We start from the raw sequence: 23,484 nt of genomic DNA, 5'->3' as shown, positions 1-23,484 counted from the left end.
TACCAATTTGTTCATTTGCACAAGTTTTAATGTTTCAATTGGAAACTTTTTTTTGGTTGAATAATTTGGTTCAATTGCCATATACATGTAGATCAGCTGCACAGATTCGTAAAAAATGCTTTTCAATCATCGCAAATATATCTGCTAATTTAGCTTCAATGGGATACTTTGTCAAGTACAACTGGGACAAAAGAAAATGAACATACCCTTGGGCATAAAAACAAAATATCGCTCTAAGGCATACTCCAATGAGTAAACCTGCTCAAACATAGTTCGACTGAACATCTCTATTAATAGAGCTCACTTTGTCATAGTGTGTCTGTCTGTTGGTCCGCGTCAATGCTATTTGTCTCCACATCTTTTTGCCCGAGTTCATCTAAACTTATCAAGCCTATGCTCTGGGCCTTCCGCCCGAGTTGCCAAAATATTTGGCATAAAAACACTCTGCCCTGTTTGTGAGAACCAGCCTTTCAAACAGCCACCTGCAGGCTATCTGATTAAGGAAATCTCGAAAGGATTACTGCTTTTGCCAAATATTTAATGACTCCCTAAGACTTGCTCATTTGTTTTCCGAATAAATATTCAATGGCTATTAGTAGCACAAGCTGCCTATTGATATCAACTATGTATGGCCATGTACTGATGCAATATACTGTATATTGATATCGACTATGTATAGATGCAATATACTGTATATTGATATCGACTATGTATAGATGCAATATACTGTATATTGATATCAATTATGTATAAGTGCAATATACTGTATACTGATATCGACTATGTATAGATGCAATATACTGTATATTGATATCAATTATGTATAAGTGCAATATACTGTATACTGATATCGACTATGTATAGATGCAATATACTGTATATTGATATCAATTATGTATAAGTGCAATATAGTGTATACTGATATCGACTATGTATAGATGCGATATACTGTATATTGATATCAATTATGTATAAGTGCAATATAGTGTATACTGATATCGACTATGTATAGATGCAATATACTGTATATTGATATCAATTATGTATAAGTGCAATATAGTGTATACTGATATCGACTATGTATAGATGCAATATACTGTATATTGATATCAATTATGTATAAGTGCAATATACTGTATACTGATATCGACTATGTATAGATGCAATATACTGTATATTGATATCAATTATGTATAAGTGCAATATAGTGTATACTGATATCGACTATGTATAGATGCGATATACTGTATATTGATATCAATTATGTATAAGTGCAATATACTGTATACTGATATCGACTATGTATAGATGCAATATACTGTATATTGATATCAATTATGTATAAGTGCAATATAGTGTATACTGATATCGACTATGTATAGATGCAATATACTGTATATTGATATCAATTATGTATAAGTGCAATATACTGTATACTGATATCGACTATGTATAGATGCAATATACTGTATATTGATATCAATTATGTATAAGTGCAATATAGTGTATACTGATATCGACTATGTATAGATGCAATATACTGTATACTGATATCAATTATGTATAAGTGCAATATACTGTATACTGATATCGACTATGTATAGATGCAATATACTGTATATTGATATCAATTATGTATAAGTGCAATATACTGTATACTGATATCGACTATGTATAGATGCAATATACTGTATATTGATATCAATTATGTATAAGTGCAATATAGTGTATACTGATATCGACTATGTATAAATGCAATATACTGTATATTGATATCGACTATGTATAAGTGCAATATAGTGTATACTGATATCGACTATGTATAGATGCAATATACTGTATATTGATATCAATTATGTATAAGTGCAATATAGTGTATACTGATATCGACTATGTATAAATGCAATATACTGTATATTGATATCGACTATGTATAAGTGCAATATAGTGTATACTGATATCGACTATGTATAGATGCAATATACTGTATATTGATATCAATTATGTATAAGTGCAATATAGTGTATACTGATATCGACTATGTATAGATGCAATATACTGTATATTGATATCAATTATGTATTGATGCAATATACTGTATATTGATATCAATTATGTATAAGTGCAATATAGTGTATACTGATATCGACTATGTATAGATGCAATATACTGTATATTGATATCAATTATGTATAAGTGCAATATAGTGTATACTGATATCGACTATGTATAGATGCAATATACTGTATATTGATATCAATTATGTATAAGTGCAATATAGTGTATACTGATATCGACTATGTATAGATGCAATATACTGTATATTGATATCGACTATGTATAAGTGCAATATAGTGTATACTGATATCGACTATATATAGATGCAATATACTGTATATTGATATCGACTATGTATAGATGCAATATACTGTATATTGATATCAATTATGTATAAGTGCAATATAGTGTATACTGATATCGACTATGTATAGATGCAATATACTGTATATTGATATCGACTATGTATAAGTGCAATATAGTGTATACTGATATCGACTATATATAGATGCAATATACTGTATATTGATATCGACTATGTATAAGTGCAATATAGTGTATACTGATATCGACTATATATAGATGCAATATACTGTATACTGATATCGACTATGTATAGATGCAATATACTGTATATTGATATCAATTATGTATAAGTGCAATATAGTGTATACTGATATCGACTATGTATAGATGCAATATACTGTATACTGATATCGACTATATATAGATGCAATATACTGTATATTGATATCGACTATGTATAGATGCAATATAGTGTATACTGATATCGACTATGTATAGATGCAATATACTGTATATTGATATCAATTATGTATAAGTGCAATATAGTGTATACTGATATCGACTATGTATAGATGCAATATACTGTATATTGATATCGACTATGTATAAGTGCAATATAGTGTATACTGATATCGACTATATATAGATGCAATATACTGTATATTGATATCGACTATGTATAGATGCAATATACTGTATATTGATATCGACTATGTATAAGTGCAATATAGTGTATACTGATATCGACTATATATAGATGCAGTATACTGTATATTGATATCAATTATGTATAAGTGCAATATAGTGTATACTGATATCGACTATGTATAGATGCAATATACTGTATATTGATATCAATTATGTATAGATGCAATATACTGTATATTGATATCGACTATGTATAGATGCAATATACTGTATATTGATATCGACTATGTATAAGTGCAATATAGTGTATACTGATATCGACTATATATAGATGCAGTATACTGTATATTGATATCAATTATGTATAAGTGCAATATAGTGTATACTGATATCGACTATGTATAGATGCAATATACTGTATATTGATATCAATTATGTATAAGTGCAATATAGTGTATACTGATATCGACTATGTATAGATGCAATATAGTGTATATTGATATCAATTATGTATAAGTGCAATATATATTCAAATTAAACAAGCCTTCATAATTCAAAGATGACTTTCCATCAAAAATAGTTGAACTTAGATGGACTATGACAGTAACATGAAACCTTTTGACAGTAAGTATGCTTGAGAGAAAACCAGACAATAACTTAGTCAAGCAATTGTTATCGTATTACGAGTTATCCCATGACCAAAGACGAGCGAATGAGTGTTTGAGAGCTTTATGATAAATGCATATGTACGCACAACTCACGAAAATTATTCATCAACGGCCGTCCCAAAACCTTGTGCCGAAATCTCATCAACAGATTTAACCATTTTTCTATAGAATCGTTTAAGTATAACAACAATACAAAACACAAATGGATCTATTTAAATATGTCACTAAGTCTTTGAAAAGTGTAGACTATCCTAAAACTTACCTATCTGATTGGATTATACATGACTAGACAGATTAATTTGGCCTAAAATCGCCATTAAAACTTGACAAGCCTTTTTTAATCAAAGTTAAGACCGGTCAACGAAACGTTGATAAAGCCGTGCGACAGAGAGCGGAACCATTAAGCCATGCCCATTTCACGAGAAAAACGTCCACATTTCACAAGTCTATGGCATTGGCCAATTGTCGAAGGTTTCTGTAATTAACGTAGAAGTGCTGAAAATTAACCACTTCTTTTTGGCAATTTTAAAGATAACTGACATTTTGGACACTTATAATGAGTACTTTGGTATTCCAACTGATGTCCAAAGCAGTGAAACTAAAGGAAATGACAATGATACTTTTTTAACGATTCTTATAACATTATCACAATAAGAATAAGAATAATTATTGGATTTTATAAGATTATTATAAGATTGAATTATAAGAATAATAATTCGAATTTACAAGATCGAAGTATATAGTGACCGATGGTGTGCAATATGTTACTGTTATTATTTTTCTAAAGGTTTTGTTGATGATACTACAGCTGTGCCCAATATCGCGGTACTGCCAAGCGGTTTTTAATATCTACAAAATTAAGTTATAGGCCTACACTTTTTTTATAGATATACAGCTTTTTCTATGAAAACCAACTAAAATCTGTTTAGATTTTTAAGTTCAGCATAATTTCTTGCATACAAATACAAAAATCTAGATAAATATCACAGCATCTTGATATTGGTTGCTATGACGTTCTGAAATGTAAACAAAATTGTGCATTGGTTTTCGTTTCTCAAACTTAACACCATTTTTCTCAGAACTATGTTTTCACACTAATGGTAAACATGCATTTAGTTTATTGACTATAAAATCTGCTGTAATTAAGCTAGAATCAAATTTTGTTTAGCAAAATAAATGAGAATTTTCTCCTTCTGTTAGTGTAGATAACTCTAAATCTCACACACCCGACTCAACCATGGTTTCTGTGATCACGGCCCATTTCTCACTTTGGTTACAGATCGCTGTCAAAACCATTCTACATTCAACACAACCAACTTTCAAACAGTGTATATTACAAAGCAGCTTGCCATTTTACTTCTAATATTGCATTTCTCTTATTGCAGGGAGAGATATAAACATATAATCTTTTCCTTTCATTATTGCTGTTTGTTGTACATCATAACACCCTATACATTACAGGTACCATTGCAGTTAACCTATTGCACTGCAGTGCTATTTGATTGCTAATATTGCATTTCTCAATCAGCAGTACCCTTTCTTTTTTAAAATATCACTTTGGTCGCGCGCTGTATGACAGGGGTATTTCTAGTTATTGATATTTGAATTCAGATTTACGCGCAGGGAGCAACTCTAAAACACCAGCTAAGTCTTTGGTGTTCATATCATAAAAAGCATTTAATATTTTGTTTAATTTCAAGATTGATATGGTCTTTTCAATATAGTGTGTCTTTGATTTAGGGTTGATGATCAACCTTCACATGCAATATATTTTGTCATTTCCAGATTGTGCTAGTATTGTACCACTGCCCTATTTGGATTTGTCTTACCTATGCAAATATTTTGTATGAGTTGCTTGACTTGCAGCATCCATAAAATCAGTTATTAATGAAGTTTTTCAGAAACTGTCACAGATGATTAATTTCACATCAAATATCAACAAGAGATTGTTATGCTGCCTAGTCACGAGATAACAACAAAACTTTGGGTATAACATTGATATATATAATTGTATAACTGATAAATTAATAGTAAATATTGTGTGACACAAGGTCTGCCCTGCCTGAAGTACTGTAAATGCTCAAAATACATGCAACAGAGCGCCTAGCGAATAGACTGCATAGGCCAACAACTGTCAGCTGCTAAAAGAACATTATTACTATCAAAGTCTACAATAATTTTCAATACAGTATTATAGAACAAACATTATAAAATGCGGTCTGATGACAGCAGTGCGACAAATGTAAAACCTTTAACAAAACCTTAGAAAAAGAATAGATATGAAAATTGTTATAAAAACAGAGAGATTACAAGTAAGAATAGTCAACCTGTGATTACTAGACATTCCGACTAACAAAAGGTTTTTATAAAATATAAAAACTCTCTTGCTAATTGCAACCATTTGATGCTGGAATATTCCGTACAACTATACAGCAGTCGAAAAAATAAACAGCTTACACAGAAGCACCCGTGACTTTGTATAAAATTCAAATTCAGTAAGTTAAAAGGAAACCATGCTGTTAAATGGTAAACGGAGTAGTGAAGTACCGTCAGAGGGAAACACGCCGTGTGAGACATCTTACTATGTGCCATCATCCGGTGACAAGATTAGTAACTAGTATGAAAGCTTTTGAGAGAAACCAAAGGTCAATGTCAAGTCAGTTGTTGCTGAACAGGATTCAAGTGGAGAGGGTTAAATGAATATGAGTGGCTGCCAAACTAGTGAGTATGTTGATGGTTGAGGTCCTTGATCACTGGCTGGTTTCAATGTACTTCAGGTTTTATAGTCTCGGGTACAATCGTGTCTTCCCTGCAACCATAATGTCATGGAACAATGCTAACAGGAAACCTAACTGTGAAGAAAGTCATGTCTGCAGAAAATGTATTGGCAACTAGCAATCTATAGGAATCTAATGTCTAATTTTTTTGGATAACCAATCATCTGTTGCAGCATGAAATGTAAAAAAAAGCAGAAACATAAAACATGAAACATGCAAAATGCTTCACATTTTGCATGTTTCACATGTTTTGTTTGACATGTGAAATGCAAAACGTGCAATATGAAATGTGAAGCAAAAGCTGCTGCACACTATATCCCATATTGATAGTCCATGCTTGAATATGATAGAAAAATTAAATTTTACATTCTCTTAAAATTGTGGGTAAAAGGTATATAAATCAATCAGCCAATAAACAGATCTATAGCCCTTAATATTTACCAGGTGTTAGTTCAAAGGTTCGACCCAAATCTTCAAAACCGGTCTGTTGAACAACAACACATGACTGTACCAAAGCAGTTAAAAACAAAGATAGAAGACGATGTTAAACATGTATGTCACAGTTAATGGTAAGAGGAAATTCTAGTTACAGTAAACCGATGAGCGAAGCCTAAAAGACAGGAAGACGAGCAGAAGTTTGAAGGAGATTAAAGAATGGAAGGAGTTAGTAAGAGCTTATCCAACGACTAGAGTCCTTACCAGCTCCGCAGTAAATCTTAACAATGTTCAGCCATCATAAATGTAATTTTCCACAAAATTTTGGTATACTTCTTCAGAAAGCATCGGTAGTCTCCTATCATTTGTGATTGTTTTTTTTTATGTTTGAGGCGATCTGAATGGCAAGATATTTCAAGATTCAAATTTAAAAAACCTGATCGCGGTTAAAACTCGGCGAAAAAAATGTGCGAAATGATGTCACTAGTTGCTATTGTGTTTAAGCTGCAGCAATACACGTCTCTATTCTGCTGGTCTATTTACAACTATAGACGTCATAATTGCACTTGCGCTTGATCTATGCCTTTTACCTGTGATCAAGTTTTGACGATTTTTATCTGGAAACATCCTGGCAATTAAATCAGCTCCAACATCAAACATACTCACAAATGATTAAAAGATATTGATACTTTTTGATGTCATCAATCAAAATTTTGTGCAAGATCAACCTAAGGCAATTTAACACTCTTAAAACCTATTCATTCATGTGAAATTTCTATTACATTCAATGTTTCTATGACACAGGAGTTATGCGCGTGTAGGGTTACCATGCTATAATTGTTTCAATAGACATTGACATGTTAGGGATTAACGCGGACGCTTTATTAAAAAGATGAAGATTTCTATGTCAGAGGTCATAGTGGCGCATTTGGAACTGCTCAAATCAATAAGAACGATTGAAGTGTGAAAAATGCTTAAAATGGATCAGCCTGCGCGGCAAATCTTACACATCATTCACAAGTGCTGTGTTCATCTTCCGCAAGCATTTGGTAAAAATTTGCGAGTAACGAAACTGGCTTCACTGGCAGATTTTTCCTGTTTCCATCTTGCGAATGGTGCAGACTTGCGGATTACCGGTGTCATGGGCACATAGTGATCGGTATACTCCTTACAATTATAGAAGAATGACAGTAGGTTAGTAGGATTTGCAATAGGTGAAGTACACAATGGTGCACGAAATAAAAGCCTGAGATCTTTGTAGGCTGTGATAACAGATCACTCATTGTAGAACAGAAGTGATAGGAGACCAACCTCCAATCAAAAGAGTGTTTACACACAAGATCTCCTTTGCAACAGAATATTTAACTGTTCAAATGATTCTCTTTAACAATACATTGCACTATCTATGTTAATAAATCCACTTCGCTGTTCTGTATGCGTCTATTAGTCTGCCTATAAACTATGCATTTCATCATATTTTGACAGCTTTAATCCAAACTTCACACGGACCCGCTCCGCGCCTTTTGCAAAGTAGATACAAATATTCGGTTTCAAAACTGTCCGTTTCCCGAGAACCCAGCCTCTAGAATACCCACTGGAGGCTATTTGGCATTAAATGAATGAAATCCTGGGCATCACTAGACTTATTGCTTGTAGCTATCGATATTGAAATATCAATGCACGATAACACAAATCTTATATAAACCGAATTGTTTAGCTGACTGGCGAATCACATTCAACAAATTGATTTGTACCAAGTCGTTACCAACACACAGGCCCAGCTAAAAGTAATGCAATTTTTTACAAATGATTCCATGTATTATGGACCTAAAATGTTTACACTCATTGCTAAATGCATCTAAAAGCGCCTCTAACACTAAAGAGCTATGGCGATCCCGGCAACTATCTAGATATAAAACCATGTTGTCTTATCTTAAAACTATCACACGATGTCTGTACATATCCATTAAAACACTATAGATTCAAGCCCAAAACCAGTAATTCAAGATAGGCAAGCGTAATGATAGCCCACAACCAAAAAGTGCCGCGGCTAACGGCGCCCCTGATTCAGAGCCCACCTCAGTAACATTTATCAATGTATTTCAGGCGTTATCAGCTGTTCCTCATCATTACTGCAAACAGATAAACTATATCTGAGACGAAATCAAAAGCTGCCGCTTCTTTCAATTGGATGTAGTATTCTTCATGTGCCGTTGTTACTTGAAAATTCTGGTTGTTTGTTAAAACAATTTACCCTGAACTGCTAAGGACGTCCAAATAGCTAAAGAAAGTCAGTAGACAGCGCTGCATCTGGTAATACAAGACAAGAATATGAAAGCATAATCAACTATACCAACCAATATACATACATATAAATGTTGCAGTTGAGTATAGTCAAATCTCTACATAAGAAACGGATTTTTTCTCAAAACCGCTTCGCCTGTTAAAGCCAACTTATATTGGAAAGAATATTTTCCAACATTTCAAAATATTTTCTCGGTGCATTCATGCACCAATAACGGAACTAGCGCAAGATTTGACCTTGAATATTTTAGTTCTTAAAAGTCTACCAACTTTGAAAAGTGCTATTTTTAGAAATGATCCAAATGGATGTGAGTGGAAGTAGTCCTTTGTCTGTCTTAACTCTTTCGCTAGGACACGCCACTTTAGTGACATACGACATCATGTATTCCATACAGGGCGCCACTTTAGTAGCTGCTCGATGCATCGTCAGAAAAAATGGTATTGCTCGACTTGTATTAGGAGTAGACCTATAACTTATTTTTTACAACAAACAAACAAAATGGCGTTTCACCTAACCAATTATTGCGCTCGTTTCCAAACTGGAAATGAAAAATATAACTGTTCAATTCAGCACTTTTATATTCAAAAGAAATGTCGATCGATCGTGAAGATTGTACGTCTCATTGTGCATAAGATGAGGCAAAAATTTTGTTTCATTTGAACTCTGAATCCACATTCGGTAGTAAAAGTAGTGATGAATCTGATGGTGCAGACGGTGACAGTAATTTCGTGTCGCTTATGTTTGTAGGGAAAGTAGAGTGGAGATAAATATTTCACTGGAAATTTCCAATCTATTTAATCACTGATTGTAAAAATAGTAAAATACTATAACTACTAAATACGTAAGTTAAAACTAGAAAATAAATGCGCTGATCCCTCCGATTTTATTTCGGGTCAAATCGATCATTACTTCTCTAATTATGGTAAAAGATATCGGCCCTTGTACAAAGTAGCAACGTTTTAAAAATCAATTAGCTAAAGTGAAAAGTGTAGGAATAAATTTAACAATGATTTTGCTTCATCTAATAAAATAACTGAGAGATTCTATATGTAAGCATCGACCTTCATCAATTCATTAATCAGCTCCCCTAAACATAAAGTGTGATTCCTTGTATACATCATCAAGATGTTTTTGAGCTGTGACCAAATATGCCAGATATAATATAACTGGCGTTTCAAATAAAATGAAACATGGTGATTCCATCTAAGACTGTCCCTAATAAGGTAACATCAACAGCTTGCTTTACCTAAACGTGGAACAAAAGTAACTTTAAAAGAGCTCTGAAATAAACTGACAGAGAGATGACAACTCAATTAAAATGATAAACTGCTTAAATTAAAAATAAAACAGACTGTACGGCTAATAAAACTTATGTTCGTCTAACCTTCAGTTTGCTTTGTTATGAAACAAGTTCAAATACGCTGCCAACAAAAAAATCTTCCAATCTACAACTTTTGTCGACTTTGAAATATAAAAATCTTTTAATGTTTTTCATGAACTATTATATACAGGTAGCAGCACGGATATATAATAATTGTCTAATAACATAATCGTGTTAAACAGAGCGCTGAGTGAGCAGGACAAAAAGAAGTCAATCCAAGTATAGCATTAAAAGGAATCGGAATATGAAGAGGCCCTCTCTTGTCACACCTACTTGAATATCCTATGCAGGTAGCCCTAAGATATGACAGACATGAAGTGTCACAACAGGCAATGAGCAATACAAAGATTACAGTGAAGTATTTTAATACATACGCGGAGTATGGAGGAGGAATAGGGGCAACCTCAGGCTCGTGAGGGTTGGCATTCTCACCCCAATCTTGCTGTGGATATGGGGCTGTACCATGGGCATACTGGGGTGGCTTAAATACCTAGGAAAATTATTATTATTTGTAGACACACTGACAGAAGATGACACTAAATCAACTCCTGATCTGACACTTAATGTGCGAGGCAGCTTGTCACACATTTGCAAACTTAGTAGTATCGACCAACTATAAATTTCTAGGTGTGTCTGCAAGTCACCGAATCCAAAGCCTTCTCAAATTCCTGACCTGTAATTGGTCATTCTGCAACTGATAACATAAGACATTTGGACTAAGACAAATGAACTCCGCCGACTCATACGGGTCGGGCTGACATTCTAATGATTAACTTTTCAAACATGAAACAAGAGACGATGCTACAATAGCAACAGATAACAAACTCCCACTTGCCTTATAAATTTCCCTGTCAACTTATCAAGTAGACTCGTCCATTGAGTCTACCACTGACCTCAGTGTCACAAAAAACAACAGACTAGTCAATGCTTTCATGCGAGTGACTTGAATCGCAGAATAAAATGAACTACTTGAGTGAAACAGAAGGCAATACACCCCCTCTTAGTAACCTGTTAGACCAAAATGAAGGAGAGATCTTTTAATCAACCGCAAAACTTTTGACAAACCTGAGGAAGCTTAATAAATCTCATCTAAAGTTGTCTTCTCTTTGTTTTTTTGTAAACAACATTTACAAGTGGGGGAGCAGGATAGAAGTTGTCATACCTTTGTGCTGCGTTTACCATTGAGCTTCTGGTAGACAGAATAGAGAGCGACAGCAAATATCACGCCAATTAGAAGAAGGATGAATCCGAGGACAAGGAAGCCGACTCCTGTGTACCCAAGAGCTCTGTGAAATTAATGTTGAAACACATTGACATGTATCCGAAAAATATACATTGAGAGTAAGAGATCACATTCACATTGAAATTTATAAGATCGTTGGAGGAAACAGGAACTACTTATGATAATATCATGCAACTTGCTTGAAAGCGAAATAGGCTACTTGACAAAAAACAAAAATGTCTGCCATTTTGAAAAAATGATTGCTATCATATTAAGAGGGCATCTTATAAAAGGGAAAAAATCTTATTGTGAAACTTGGGCATGCAACAAGGTAAGGTCATCATTCAATAAAGATGCATTGCAGAAGAAAAACTACAAATCTACCAAGACAAGCACCACCCCTATAGAGTTATTACATGAATTCAATAGGCCTACTTTGAATAGTGTAATGATACATGGGTATTATTTTATCAGTTTTTTAATGTTGACAACCTCTGGGCACACTTTTACTAGAGTTTGTGTAACATTATGTATCAAATTAGACTGTTGAACTTGGGTGATTCCATAAACAAAAAGAGATTACAGAATAAACCTTGGTGGTGGAATGGAATATGACTCTACGAAAGTGCAAAAAAACGATAAACGATTTGGTGAAAATAGTACACAGAAAATAAACTTATTGAATTACTGAGTTGGGAAGCTAGTACGTTTAGAGAAACTAGAGAATAGCTAATAGAAACACATGCTAACTCATGAACCTACTCTGCCACATCAGGGTCTTTAGCATCTTTCTTGTTAATAAAGGTAGCCATAAGACCAATGCCAACCACAATTCCTGCGATGGCAAACAAATTGCACCATATGCAGAAACAGCAAAACTTCTTGCATCGCTTTTTCTCCTTTTTTATCCGCTCTTCAACAGCACCGGAGGAAGATACTGGAGCACTTCCTGAGTTTCCCATAATGCTCCTAGATATCCTCTAGCCACTGCAACATAGTAGACCAACTTATTAGGATTGCAGCACACGCATACAAGCTAACTACTGAGTATTTTGTGTAGTTGTGAATCACAACTTTTAAAGATACGCTACGGATGATCAGAAGTAAACGGCCATGTAGTTAGCTCAGTAAAGCCTACAGGTGACGCAGAGGTAATATATTTGAACCCTAGTGAGGTATATATATATAAATATAGGTATATACATATACATTTAAAGTATACCTAATGATCTTTACTATAAAGAGAGCTGTGTTTGTCTATCCAAAGCTATGGTTGGAAGTGAGGAAAAAGATTGCATCATATGGGATTTGAACCCAAAAAATTCAGCTTCACCACCTGGCACGCTAACACATTCGCGAGCCATTCGCCCTCCAGACATTAAGATTTACTGTGCATATAATTATTCCCTGTGCTTTATTGGAACACGTGAGGATCTCTCACAGCACTCGAGACTGCCGGGGTACTAGTGGTGATGATAATAAACCATTTAGTGGTTTATATGTGTGCAAGATCCACACATATAAACCACTAAATCGTTGGTTGACAAGTTCATTTGCGAAAGTGAGAGGTTGATGAGCTTAATAATACATTATTAGGAAACATCAGCATTTGAGTAAAACACTTGTCAAATAAAGAGTGTGCAGTAAATATTGCAGTTAAAACCTAACCAAATGATGTTCAGCTGGGTATAAAACCTTATTTTCACTGAAACAAACAAAACAAGCCATTAATAAGCCAATAAACTGTATAAACTCATTAAGTTGTTTAAAAACATGAAATCAAAGTATTTTTTACTGGTGTATATGTCTTGCTATATAAAGTCACAAAGCTTGTTAGTATTTATGGCACCAAAGCCCTTAGTGACATTTACAAAACACTCTAGTACATATATAAGCACGATATTCAGCATGTCAGTATAATGAATACAACAAGCAAACGATTTTTGCATTTTTTAATTGCTAAGCACCAAAAAAGCAAAGCGTCTTATCAATGTTAGACACTATTCTTATAAAAAAGTTGGTCGATTTTTGTACTTATAAAATAAATACTACACTCATTCGGCTAAAGGTTAATGTTCGATAGCTTTATTATCAATTACGGCAAAGTTCTAGCCACTATTATAGTATTAGTTACATATAATACGGAGCATAATTAAGATAATTGCTTATCTTATATTTTATAGCTTTTTATTGCTACGATGTAAGCTAGTATGCAAATTTAGCAAATTTGTTAACATTAACACGCATTCGACAATGGGCGCAGCCTGCAGCAATCAAAGCAAATCGTCTTCGGAATAAACTAGTCAAAATCTATTTTCTTAAATGAAGTAACGATTTAACGCATCATATTTGCCATACACAAAATCGTTAGCGAATAATAAATCAATGAATCTAGTAATCTTAAATTATCTCATAAAAAATCGTTTTAAATAATGCTAAGCAATCATGACTAGTATATGAACAACCTATGTAATAGTATGGAAATGCTCAATATATAAGTATTCATATTAATGAAAATTTTTCTAAATAATTTTATCCATAATTAAGAATGAATGGATTTGTTAAAAACAACAAATATCGTAGTTATCATCTCAAGCAGCATATGACCGCAGTTCTGCGCCACTTTTTCCAAACCGGTTGTTGACAATTTTTAGGTCACTTGTAGTCGCTCAAGTCCCTTCAAACCTTGAATACGGGCGTTAATTGCTACCTTCAACTTCGTGTAGAACTTTCAATTCAACTTGCAATTCAAATTAGCCTACAAATTCTAAACAGCTTTTGCATATGTCAAGTCGGTTTGTATGCGTACAACCTGTGAACAAATGCCTTGGGCGAAATCACCATCGCGAGATGACATTTAGCGAAAGTGTGAGAGGATAACTGCTGCGGACGATGAGCTGTCAAAGAATATTGTGTCCCGAACAGATAGGCACGCAAAAACTACAAACTTAATCATTCGAACGGCATGTAACTGTACAGTGAGTTAAACTGAAACTTACCACTTCAACCTTCAGTTCCACAGCATAGAATAGAAAGCTTGGATGAAAAGTCGTCAAAAGTTCATAGCTACTATACAGATAATCTGGTGGACACTAGTAATAGCCTAACAGCTCACGCGTGTAAGGCCCGGTAACACGCTAGCACAATAACATGGGTCAACTCACTTTGACATTGCTTATCAATTCAACAACCCTTTATTTGAGTGGTGAATAAAACTAAAATAAACTTATATCGAATACAACAACCAATAAGTTGCAGAACCAAGTTCATACCGAGAAACAGAAAAATAAAAGAAGTTAAGAGTAATTTTGACATACTAATAACTTTGGACTATCCTCTGACTTGCGAGCTGAAAAAGTTGCACCCTGTAGAATAGATATTCTATTAAGACAAACAGACACATACGCGAGTATGACTAAAAGCTGCACAAAATATTAAGTTTGTATAAAAAATAACTTTAGCCAGCCGAGTGACACGATGTCTACAACCTGCTGCATAAATATTTTATTGCGGAAATGCTGGCGAGGAAACGAAGTAAAACACTGTTGGCGATGAGCAACAAAGGCTAATAATGTTTGATCATTAACAAATTGCGGGAAGAAATCATTGTTGCTGAGGATGAGTGTCTTAGACTTTGCCAGCAATAACATCCTCGTATGATGGAAGAATTACGCTCTCATTGTCCTCATCACTAGCTTCCAACTCTGGTGCTGATGGCTCCAAGTCGTACCTCATAGCAGAAACGAGGGCAGCATCCAGCGTCGGATAAATGTTGGCCACCATGCCTGCCCCTAAGTCATTGCTATTTGTACCTAAAATAATGAACATTGCTAAGGTTAGTCGTGTAAAAAGAACATATAAAGAGCGAGCAGAGCTTTATTCACGTTTTAGACTTATTTCTACAAGAAACCAACTATCGTTTACAAAACACAAAGCTCTTTAAGGCACACCTACACGAGTGATGGCAGACGATGTAACAACACTTCAAGCTACTGTCAAGTTGACAATCCAGAGACGGGCCTTTTATTTTGAAATGACAAGATAGGTGAAATGGAGTCTATAGAATATTTGCTATTGTCAAATGCTAGAAATCCTCCATACAAATTCACTGATAAACATCATATGCAGAAGTACACATTTGCACATACATAAACACAAAATTGAGTGCTGATTCTTTCTTATTAGACAAAAATCAGAACAGAACTGGCAGCCTTTTAAACCTTCAAGTTTATGAAGTAAACCCAACTTGTGGTTAGCGCGGCACAACCGTCTTAAAAAGCCTCTATTACTAAGCAAAGAAGAACCAGCTTATCACAAAAGGATTTTAGTTGGATCATGTGATCAACACAGGAAGGAGCCTACAATATACTTTCTATTACAGATGAGTGATCTGCAGTAAATACAAGCCTTAGTAGAGAAACAGCTACAAGTAAAATACTTCAGGTTTTCAATCTTACCAACTTAACGACTATTAACCCTTACAAGCATAACCTTGTATACACAAGCGTGTCCCATGATCCAGGACCATCTTCATAACTTTGCATCGACTGTAAAAATCGACTCATTCATTTTCAACTGAATATCATTTTGACGCTCCAAGCTTGTCAAACTCAATAAAAGCAGAAAACAAATATATTGGGTAATTTTATTTTCACACATTTTCACAGATGTGACGTGCAAGTGGTCTGAAAAACTGAGAACACATAATGATTGCAGTACACAGAACCTGATAGAGTGTAGATATACCTTTTATGAACGAAAAAACATATAGTCTGGTGTAAAGCTCTGGCTGCCGAAGAGAGGAAGCTTTCTAGCTTTGTCTATTTTTGATCTTTCATTACAAACAATTTCAATGAGTGTGTCATTAGAAACTAATGTTTTGTCAGCAGCCCTTTTTATTTCTCAGTCGATTAGAAGTGCCTTCGGTATTTTGGCGTTATTTCAATAACTTATAGTCCAATCAATTGGAAATTTCTGAATTACACTAAAAACGTATACCACACAAAGTGACCAAAATTTTATAATCTATACATCTCTCAAAGTTTGCGTGTAGGTATGTGAATATGTGTGTAGTTCCAATTATAGCTATTAAAATCTTGAAATAAAGAATCCGTATCGCAGAATATTTGATCTCTTCCCCACCGGTTCGCCGGTCTAACATCTTACCAATTTTGCCACACTATCTTGATGGGTGATATATGTCATTATATGGGAGCCAATACGCTCCAGCTCTCCGTCACGATGCAAATCCATGAGAATGGGTAGCTCTTATTAGTAAGCTTACTCAAATTATCCATTGGCAATGTGCCAGGCTAATAGTAATGGACAGGCAACTCCCATTACCTCTCATCGTTTATAAGCTGATTTTTAATACCCGGGCAACGCCGGGTAGCACAGCTAGTTTTACATAAACCGGAAATGTGGAAAAACAAAACAACAGAGCCGAGTTCACTCAAGTGTAGGGTCAGATGGGAAAACATTTCTCTGAATTATCTCGTGATCAGGATTCAGAGTGCTAAATGAAAAACAAAGACTGGCAACAAGCTAAAACCATTAGCGGCTAGAGAATTTCATAAAATACCAAGTTCTATCGAACCTATACAGATAAGAAATAGAGAATAGTTCTATGATGCCTGACCTGAAGTCGTAGGGTCAACTTGGAACTCTGGGTAACTCATTTCTGGAGCGATCGTTGCATAACTAATTGGATACTGTGCGAGGCTTGTGGGAGGAGCTATGGTGATTGAAAAGGTCACGGATTTGGCTTTGCTGTCACTCAGGACCCCTTGGGTAATAAAAGATACCTGAAACAAGAACAACACTGCAATTTTTCTATTGAGCCAAAAATAAATAGCTTTCAAACTCTTCAATGTGATTATAAACAGACATAATTGAAGCTGTCCTAATGAAGCTAAAACAATAGCAGAGAGAGAAAACATTATTTTTATCAAGGTAGCTTACGTTATAAGATGTAGTTATTTGACTGCTAAATGCAAACCAGTTGTACCATTTTTCTATTCATAGATTATGCCAGTCCACAAAAAGACAGATTACAGTTAGTGAGAGTTGTGTATGAATACAAGCATGAGCATCTTGATGCATGCCAAGATGCTCATGCAATACTTAAGATGAGACAACTCTATCGAAGGGTGTCATATGACTGATACACATAACTATGCTTTTATAAACTAATTTCTTTACCAAAAATTTAACACCGTTGAAAAACCCATTAAAATATCACTGTTTGTACTAGTAAATAATAAGCTTGAAAGTTCATTGTTTTTTCTATGGCTTGGTCTCCTATACATTACGTATAAATAAACTACATAATGTATATATATACATTATAAATGTAAATAGAACACTAACGTGTGCAAGATATTCTATGTCTATGAGAGTGTGTTTAGTGGTTGGCTCCATGAGGTTCAACGGAACCTCCACTTCAAAGCCCTTGTTGCCTCTTTTAGGAACCTTGAAAAACTTGCTCCACCGATCTGTCACAACTGTCAGAAAGTTCTTCGTCTGGTTAACCTTGATTAGGCCAAAGTCAAGTGCACCGTGTCCAACTATTTTCTACAGTTAGACCAACATGAGAGAGGCATAAACAGCGGTCAATGAGGTAAACTGCGTTATTTAGTTGAACGAGCACATCTCCATATTTTATGCATGAACATTCCAATAGTATTGCTTCCAATCATGCCAAAATGATGAAATTCATATTAAAATTTTTTTCGGATTTGACAAATATTTTATGACTTGCTGGCTGGAGGTCATTAGATAACCTACTTAGGGCAGTTGACATGGGTTAGACACAGAGTATAACTAATGACTTGCTGGCTGGAGGTTATTAGATAACCTATTTAGAGCAGTTGACATGGGTTAGACACAGAGTATAACTAATGACTTGCTGGCTGGAGGTTATTAGATAACCTATTTAGAGCAGTTGACATGGGTTAGACACAGAGTATAACTAATGACTTGCTGGCTGGAGGTTATTAGATAACCTATTTAGAGCAGTTGAGATGGGTTAGACACAGAGTATAACTAATGACTTGCTGGCTGGAGGTTATTAGATAACCTATTTAGAGCAGTTGACATGGGTTAGACACAGAGTATAACTAATGACTTGCTGGCTGGAGGTCATTAGATTACCTATTTAGAGCAGTTGACATGGGTTAGACACAGAGTATAACTAATGACTTGCTGGCTGGAGGTTATTAGATAACCTATTTAGAGCAGTTGACATGGGTTAGACACAGAGTATAACTAATGACTTGCTGGCTGGAGGTCATAAGATAACCTATTTAGAGCAGTTGACATGGGTTAGACACAGAGTATAACTAATGACTTGCTGGTTGGAGGTCATTAGATTACCTATTTAGAGCAGTTGACATGGTTTAGACACAGAGTATAACTAATGACTTGCTGGCTGGAGGTCATTAGATAACCTATTTAGAGTAGTTGACATGGGTTAGACACAGAGTATAACTAATGACTTGCTGGCTGGAGGTTATTAGATAAACTATTTAGAGCAGTTGACATGGGTTAGACACAGAGTATAACTAATGACTTGCTGGCTGGAGGTTATTAGATAACCTATTTAGAGCAGTTGACATGGGTTAGACACAGAGTATAACTAATGACTTGCTGGCTGGAGGTCATTAGATAACCTATTTAGAGCAGTTGACATGGGTTAGACACAGAGTATAACTAATGACTTGCTGGCTGGAGGTTATTAGATAACCTATTTAGAGCAGTTGAAATGGGTTAGACACAGAGTATAACTAATGACTTGCTGGCTGGAGGTCATTAGATAACCTATTTAGAGCAGTTGACATGGGTTAGACACAGAGTATAACTAATGGCTTGCTGGCTGGAGGTCATTAGATAACCTATTTAGAGCAGTTGACATGGGTTAGACACAGAGTATAACTAATGACTTGCTGGCTGGAGGTTATTAGATAACCTATTTAGAGCAGTTGACATGGGTTAGACACAGAGTATAACTAATGACTTGCTGGCTGGAGGTTATTAGATAACCTATTTAGAGCAGTTGACATGGGTTAGACACAGAGTATAACTAATGACTTGCTGGCTGGAGGTTATTAGATAACCTATTTAGAGCAGTTGACATGGGTTAGACACAGAGTATAACTAATGACTTGCTGGCTGGAGGTTATTAGATAACCTATTTAGAGCAGTTGAAATGGGTTAGACACAGAGTATAACTAATGACTTGCTGGCAGGAGGTCATTAGATAACCTATTTAGAGCAGTTGACATGGGTTAGACACAGAGTATAACTAATGACTTGCTGGCTGGAGGTCATTAGATAACCTATTTAGAGCAGTTGACATGGGTTAGACACAGAGTATAACTAATGACTTGCTGGCTGGAGGTTATTAGATAACCTATTTAGAGCAGTTGACATGGGTTAGACACAGAGTATAACTACTAGATAAATGGGAACCTATACTAAATTTGGCAAAAAGCAGCGCCGTTCACTTGATAGGTAATGTGTTCCAACCACTCATGTCATGCGTAGAAACTCTGCACATAGCCAATTGGCAGGGGCTACAGTGCTTCTTAATAATAACCAAGAGGTTATTCATAGACTGGGAACATTTTGCTTTACTTGATTTCTAACTGTAACTCTATTTCAACCAAAAGAACTATTACCATCCATGCAGAATTATTGCTACTGTTTATAGATTTTACATAAACAACCATAACATTAGCAAATAATGAACTTCAGATCCTTTTGCTGATGAATACATGTAGATATTCATAAAAAACATGTGAGTTACGATTACAGTGACAAAAGGTAATCTCAACATAGATTAATACAACAAGCAAAGCTTAAAAATATCACATTTTGCGCTTTAACGAAATATTATGAGGAACAATGGTGACCTAATTAACTCCAATAGCGGAGAGCGGGCAATCCCTAATAGCTGCGGGTAAAACCACAATGTACAAATACATTTAAATCATAATTTTTCGACAAATCACATAAAGTCACATAAAGAGTCTTTAGCAGTCGTTTTAACTGTTGGCAAAATTAGTTGTCTTTGCAAACAAAAAAATGTCTAACTAGTATTTGAAATTTCTAAAAAAGTACAGCCTTACAAACAAAAGCAAAAAAATTAATGCTGGTGAATGAGACATTCTTGCTGCCAGCTCAGCTTTGCTCTTAATTTAATTACCACAGTCAGTTATAAGATATGATAGGTGACTCACTCGTACAACCCTCACTCCAATCTTCACCCTTCTACTTGTCTGAGTGGGGTTCTCTACCAGCGCTGAGACCAGGAGGTTGTCGCCGAGGAAGAGCCCAGTCTTAGGTAAAGAGATGAGTGAGTTCATGCCGTTAAACTGTAGCGGTTTTTCTGAACATTCCTGTTACCAAAGGTTATGATATTATCACACCAATCAGAGCATATGACAAAGTACTGAAATACAAAACAATGCATTGAGTAGTATTTTAAAAACTAATTACTGTATCACATGCAATATATCGCAAGATGCTCTTGAACATGAGAAATATATCAAATTCGTCTACACAACATCCGTTTGCTTTCTTATAAATGAAAATGCCTATTTGGAGTCAGTCGAAATAAAAAATGATTTTTAAGCTTGACTCAATACACCGGCTCTCAACAACTCTTGTCAAGTTTTGATGAGCAGATGAACTGAGCTTGGGTAACCTTGACTTTGCCCTCAAAAAAGAACTTATATACGTAATACGCAATATTCCAGCTCATAAACAACTTGTAATAAATTACTCCAGAGTTTGAATAAAACTCTGAGATATTATGTTTTCGACACCGAACAAAATTTAGAACCTTAAACACTCTGGAGGCGGCTTGGTTGGCAACTGACACGCTTTCATCTCATTCAACTCAAAATAGCTGCAAAGAAACCTTTCGTAAATATATTTTTGAGTGACTGCCAACAGACAAAAACATTATTGCACTAGTACTACAGAAAAGAGTGGATGTAGCAAAACAGTGTAGTTGTGCATCACGTATGCTAAACCGTAATGAGTACCGATATTACAAATTTGTAAAAGAAATCTTCAACATTGATTCAACAGGTTTTCCAGCAGGTAAAATTGATATTTCCTGCCAGCTAGCAGATTAAATCAACCAAAATACCAATCAACTTTTGTTTATATATCCGATCTTATTAAACCTACTTTTAAAGCGAGGTATAAATAGGTATGTCAATCTTTGTTAACCAGTTGAAACATGAAAGATAGAATAGGAATAATACTAGAAGGCATACTATAATAGTTTCTCTCGCACTGTAATGTGTAAGTAGCATTTACTCATTGAGGATAGCAGAAATCTTTGGTAAAACAATTGCATTTTAAAGAAATGATTAATTTATAGTTTAAATATATTCAAAGAATGATAAAAAGTACAGGAAACAAATAAAAAGACATGTTTAAGTATTTGACAGCAAAGAAAAAAATGTTATTATAGACGACGCGACGTGATCAACACTCCTTTCTGTCACACTGACTTGTGATGAGAAAACGCTGCGCTTATGGAAGGAAGTCGGCATGAAAACGGTATTCAATGCAAGCTGTATTTCAGATGTAATGCATAATTAACAGGAACAATAAAAGTTAAAATTTGCAAATTTGGATAGCGAATTAAGGAGCAAAAGCTAAAGCACATGGACAAGTTGAATATTTTTATTGGACAGTCAAGAACGAAGACTGATTTCTAGGAAGAATAAGACAAGATCAACTAGATATTAAGAGGTGATACTTTGGGAACTGATCTGAAATTGAAAAGGAAAAGTTGGATGCTATTTTCAGCCAATCGGAGCAAATTAATATTGCTAGTCATAGCTAGGTTTTGCTGAGGCATGCAAGACACGCTTAATTCTAAACTATCATGATTTAAAGTAATAACAAGCTGTTAGGTCAAGCTGTATAACATATAAACAATGTCATTTGATGACTAAACACAGCGCCTTACCTTGTTAGAAAGCTATTTAAACAGTAAAACCAATAAGGCCTTTTGTACCAGGGATAACCGATATCGACTATTGACTTATTTCCTGCCAACAGTTACGGTGATGTTATAAAACAATTTGACAAAACAGTTGAACAATTTCAAATTACATAGCCTTAATGGAATATAGTTCCATGAATTTGAAACCTTTATTATGGTATAACCAAAGGTTGGCATTTGAGCATAGCAGAACATACCAGATTTTAAATGATAAGAATGATGATTAGTAAGTCTAACTCCAATGATGAACTATATAAATAAGAGCCTAACCTTACCCACCTGCCCTAGTGACACCTGTTCATAGATGCCGTCAGTCACGCTGTGCACTATGAATGGCCGCTCAACTACAATATCATCTGATGAAGTCTTTCTTATCACAAGAGCCATACACCTGCAGCAACACAATACTAACAACAATAACAATACAAATCCAGTTTTCAAATCATTTTACGTAAAGTCCACTGAACGTAACAAATTTATGTGAAGTTTTTGCTCTGTACTATGCAAGAAATTTCATATAGCGACAAAGTGTCAAATCGGTACAAGTTCTCAAATACGATTAAAATATCGCGTCTCATAGTTAGCCTTAAAAGTATCAGTTGTTCTTCTGCAGCACTTGGGGGGGATAACAACGTATATTTTAAAGCTAATTGCATGA

General features: G+C 34.8%; 2 protein-coding genes across 5 annotated transcripts in view; both read right to left on the bottom strand.

The window, feature by feature from the left end:
* Nucleotides 1–5,668: 5,668 nt before the first annotated feature.
* On the bottom strand, nucleotides 5,669–14,455 carry LOC137405752 (uncharacterized). 2 transcript variants are annotated; one of them, XM_068092135.1, is made up of 6 exons: nucleotides 14,408–14,455; nucleotides 12,563–12,787; nucleotides 11,741–11,864; nucleotides 10,953–11,068; nucleotides 8,971–9,024; nucleotides 5,669–6,489 (listed from the first exon to the last, which is right to left on the bottom strand). In XM_068092135.1, the coding sequence occupies exons 2-5, from the start codon at nucleotides 12,760–12,762 to the stop codon at nucleotides 8,985–8,987; spliced, it is 480 nt and encodes a 159-aa protein (XP_067948236.1). In that variant the 5' UTR covers nucleotides 12,763–12,787; nucleotides 14,408–14,455; the 3' UTR covers nucleotides 5,669–6,489; nucleotides 8,971–8,984. The 2 variants fall into 2 exon arrangements, with proteins under 2 accessions (XP_067948236.1, XP_067948235.1); XM_068092134.1 differs by lacking the exon at nucleotides 8,971–9,024.
* A 520-nt stretch (nucleotides 14,456–14,975) lies between these two features.
* LOC137406031 (uncharacterized) overlaps nucleotides 14,976–23,484 on the bottom strand; it is a 36,023-nt gene continuing 27,514 nt past the window's right edge. For all 3 annotated transcript variants that reach the window (XM_068092545.1, XM_068092548.1, XM_068092547.1), the window contains exons 6-10: nucleotides 23,106–23,217; nucleotides 21,040–21,198; nucleotides 18,170–18,373; nucleotides 17,439–17,604; nucleotides 14,976–15,612 (exon numbers count right to left, since the gene is read on the bottom strand). In XM_068092545.1, coding sequence (XP_067948646.1) covers nucleotides 15,428–15,612; nucleotides 17,439–17,604; nucleotides 18,170–18,373; nucleotides 21,040–21,198; nucleotides 23,106–23,217 — 826 coding nt within the window. In that variant the 3' untranslated portion in view covers nucleotides 14,976–15,427. The remainder of the gene's footprint in view (nucleotides 15,613–17,438; nucleotides 17,605–18,169; nucleotides 18,374–21,039; nucleotides 21,199–23,105; nucleotides 23,218–23,484) is intronic.

The sequence above is a fragment of the Watersipora subatra genome, chromosome 10, assembly GCF_963576615.1.
Source record: "Watersipora subatra chromosome 10, tzWatSuba1.1, whole genome shotgun sequence".
In the NCBI taxonomy this organism is placed as follows: domain Eukaryota; kingdom Metazoa; phylum Bryozoa; class Gymnolaemata; order Cheilostomatida; family Watersiporidae; genus Watersipora; species Watersipora subatra.
The sequence above is the reverse complement of the archived record's forward strand: the minus strand, read 5'-3'. Positions and strand labels throughout refer to the sequence as shown.

Bases quoted from the DNA above. Each gene is read 5' to 3' on its own strand.
- LOC137405752 (XM_068092134.1), bottom strand. From the start codon at position 12,762: ATGGGAAACTCAGGAAGTGCTCCAGTATCTTCCTCCGGTGCTGTTGAA. The intron at 11,865-12,562 runs GTAGGTTCATGA...TTAATTTCACAG, and splicing joins AAAGACCCTGATGTGGCAGA to AGCTCTTGGGTACACAGGAG. The intron at 6,490-10,952 runs GTATGTATTAAA...TTATGGTTGCAG, and splicing joins ATTCCTCCTCCATACTCCGC to GGAAGACACGATTGTACCCG.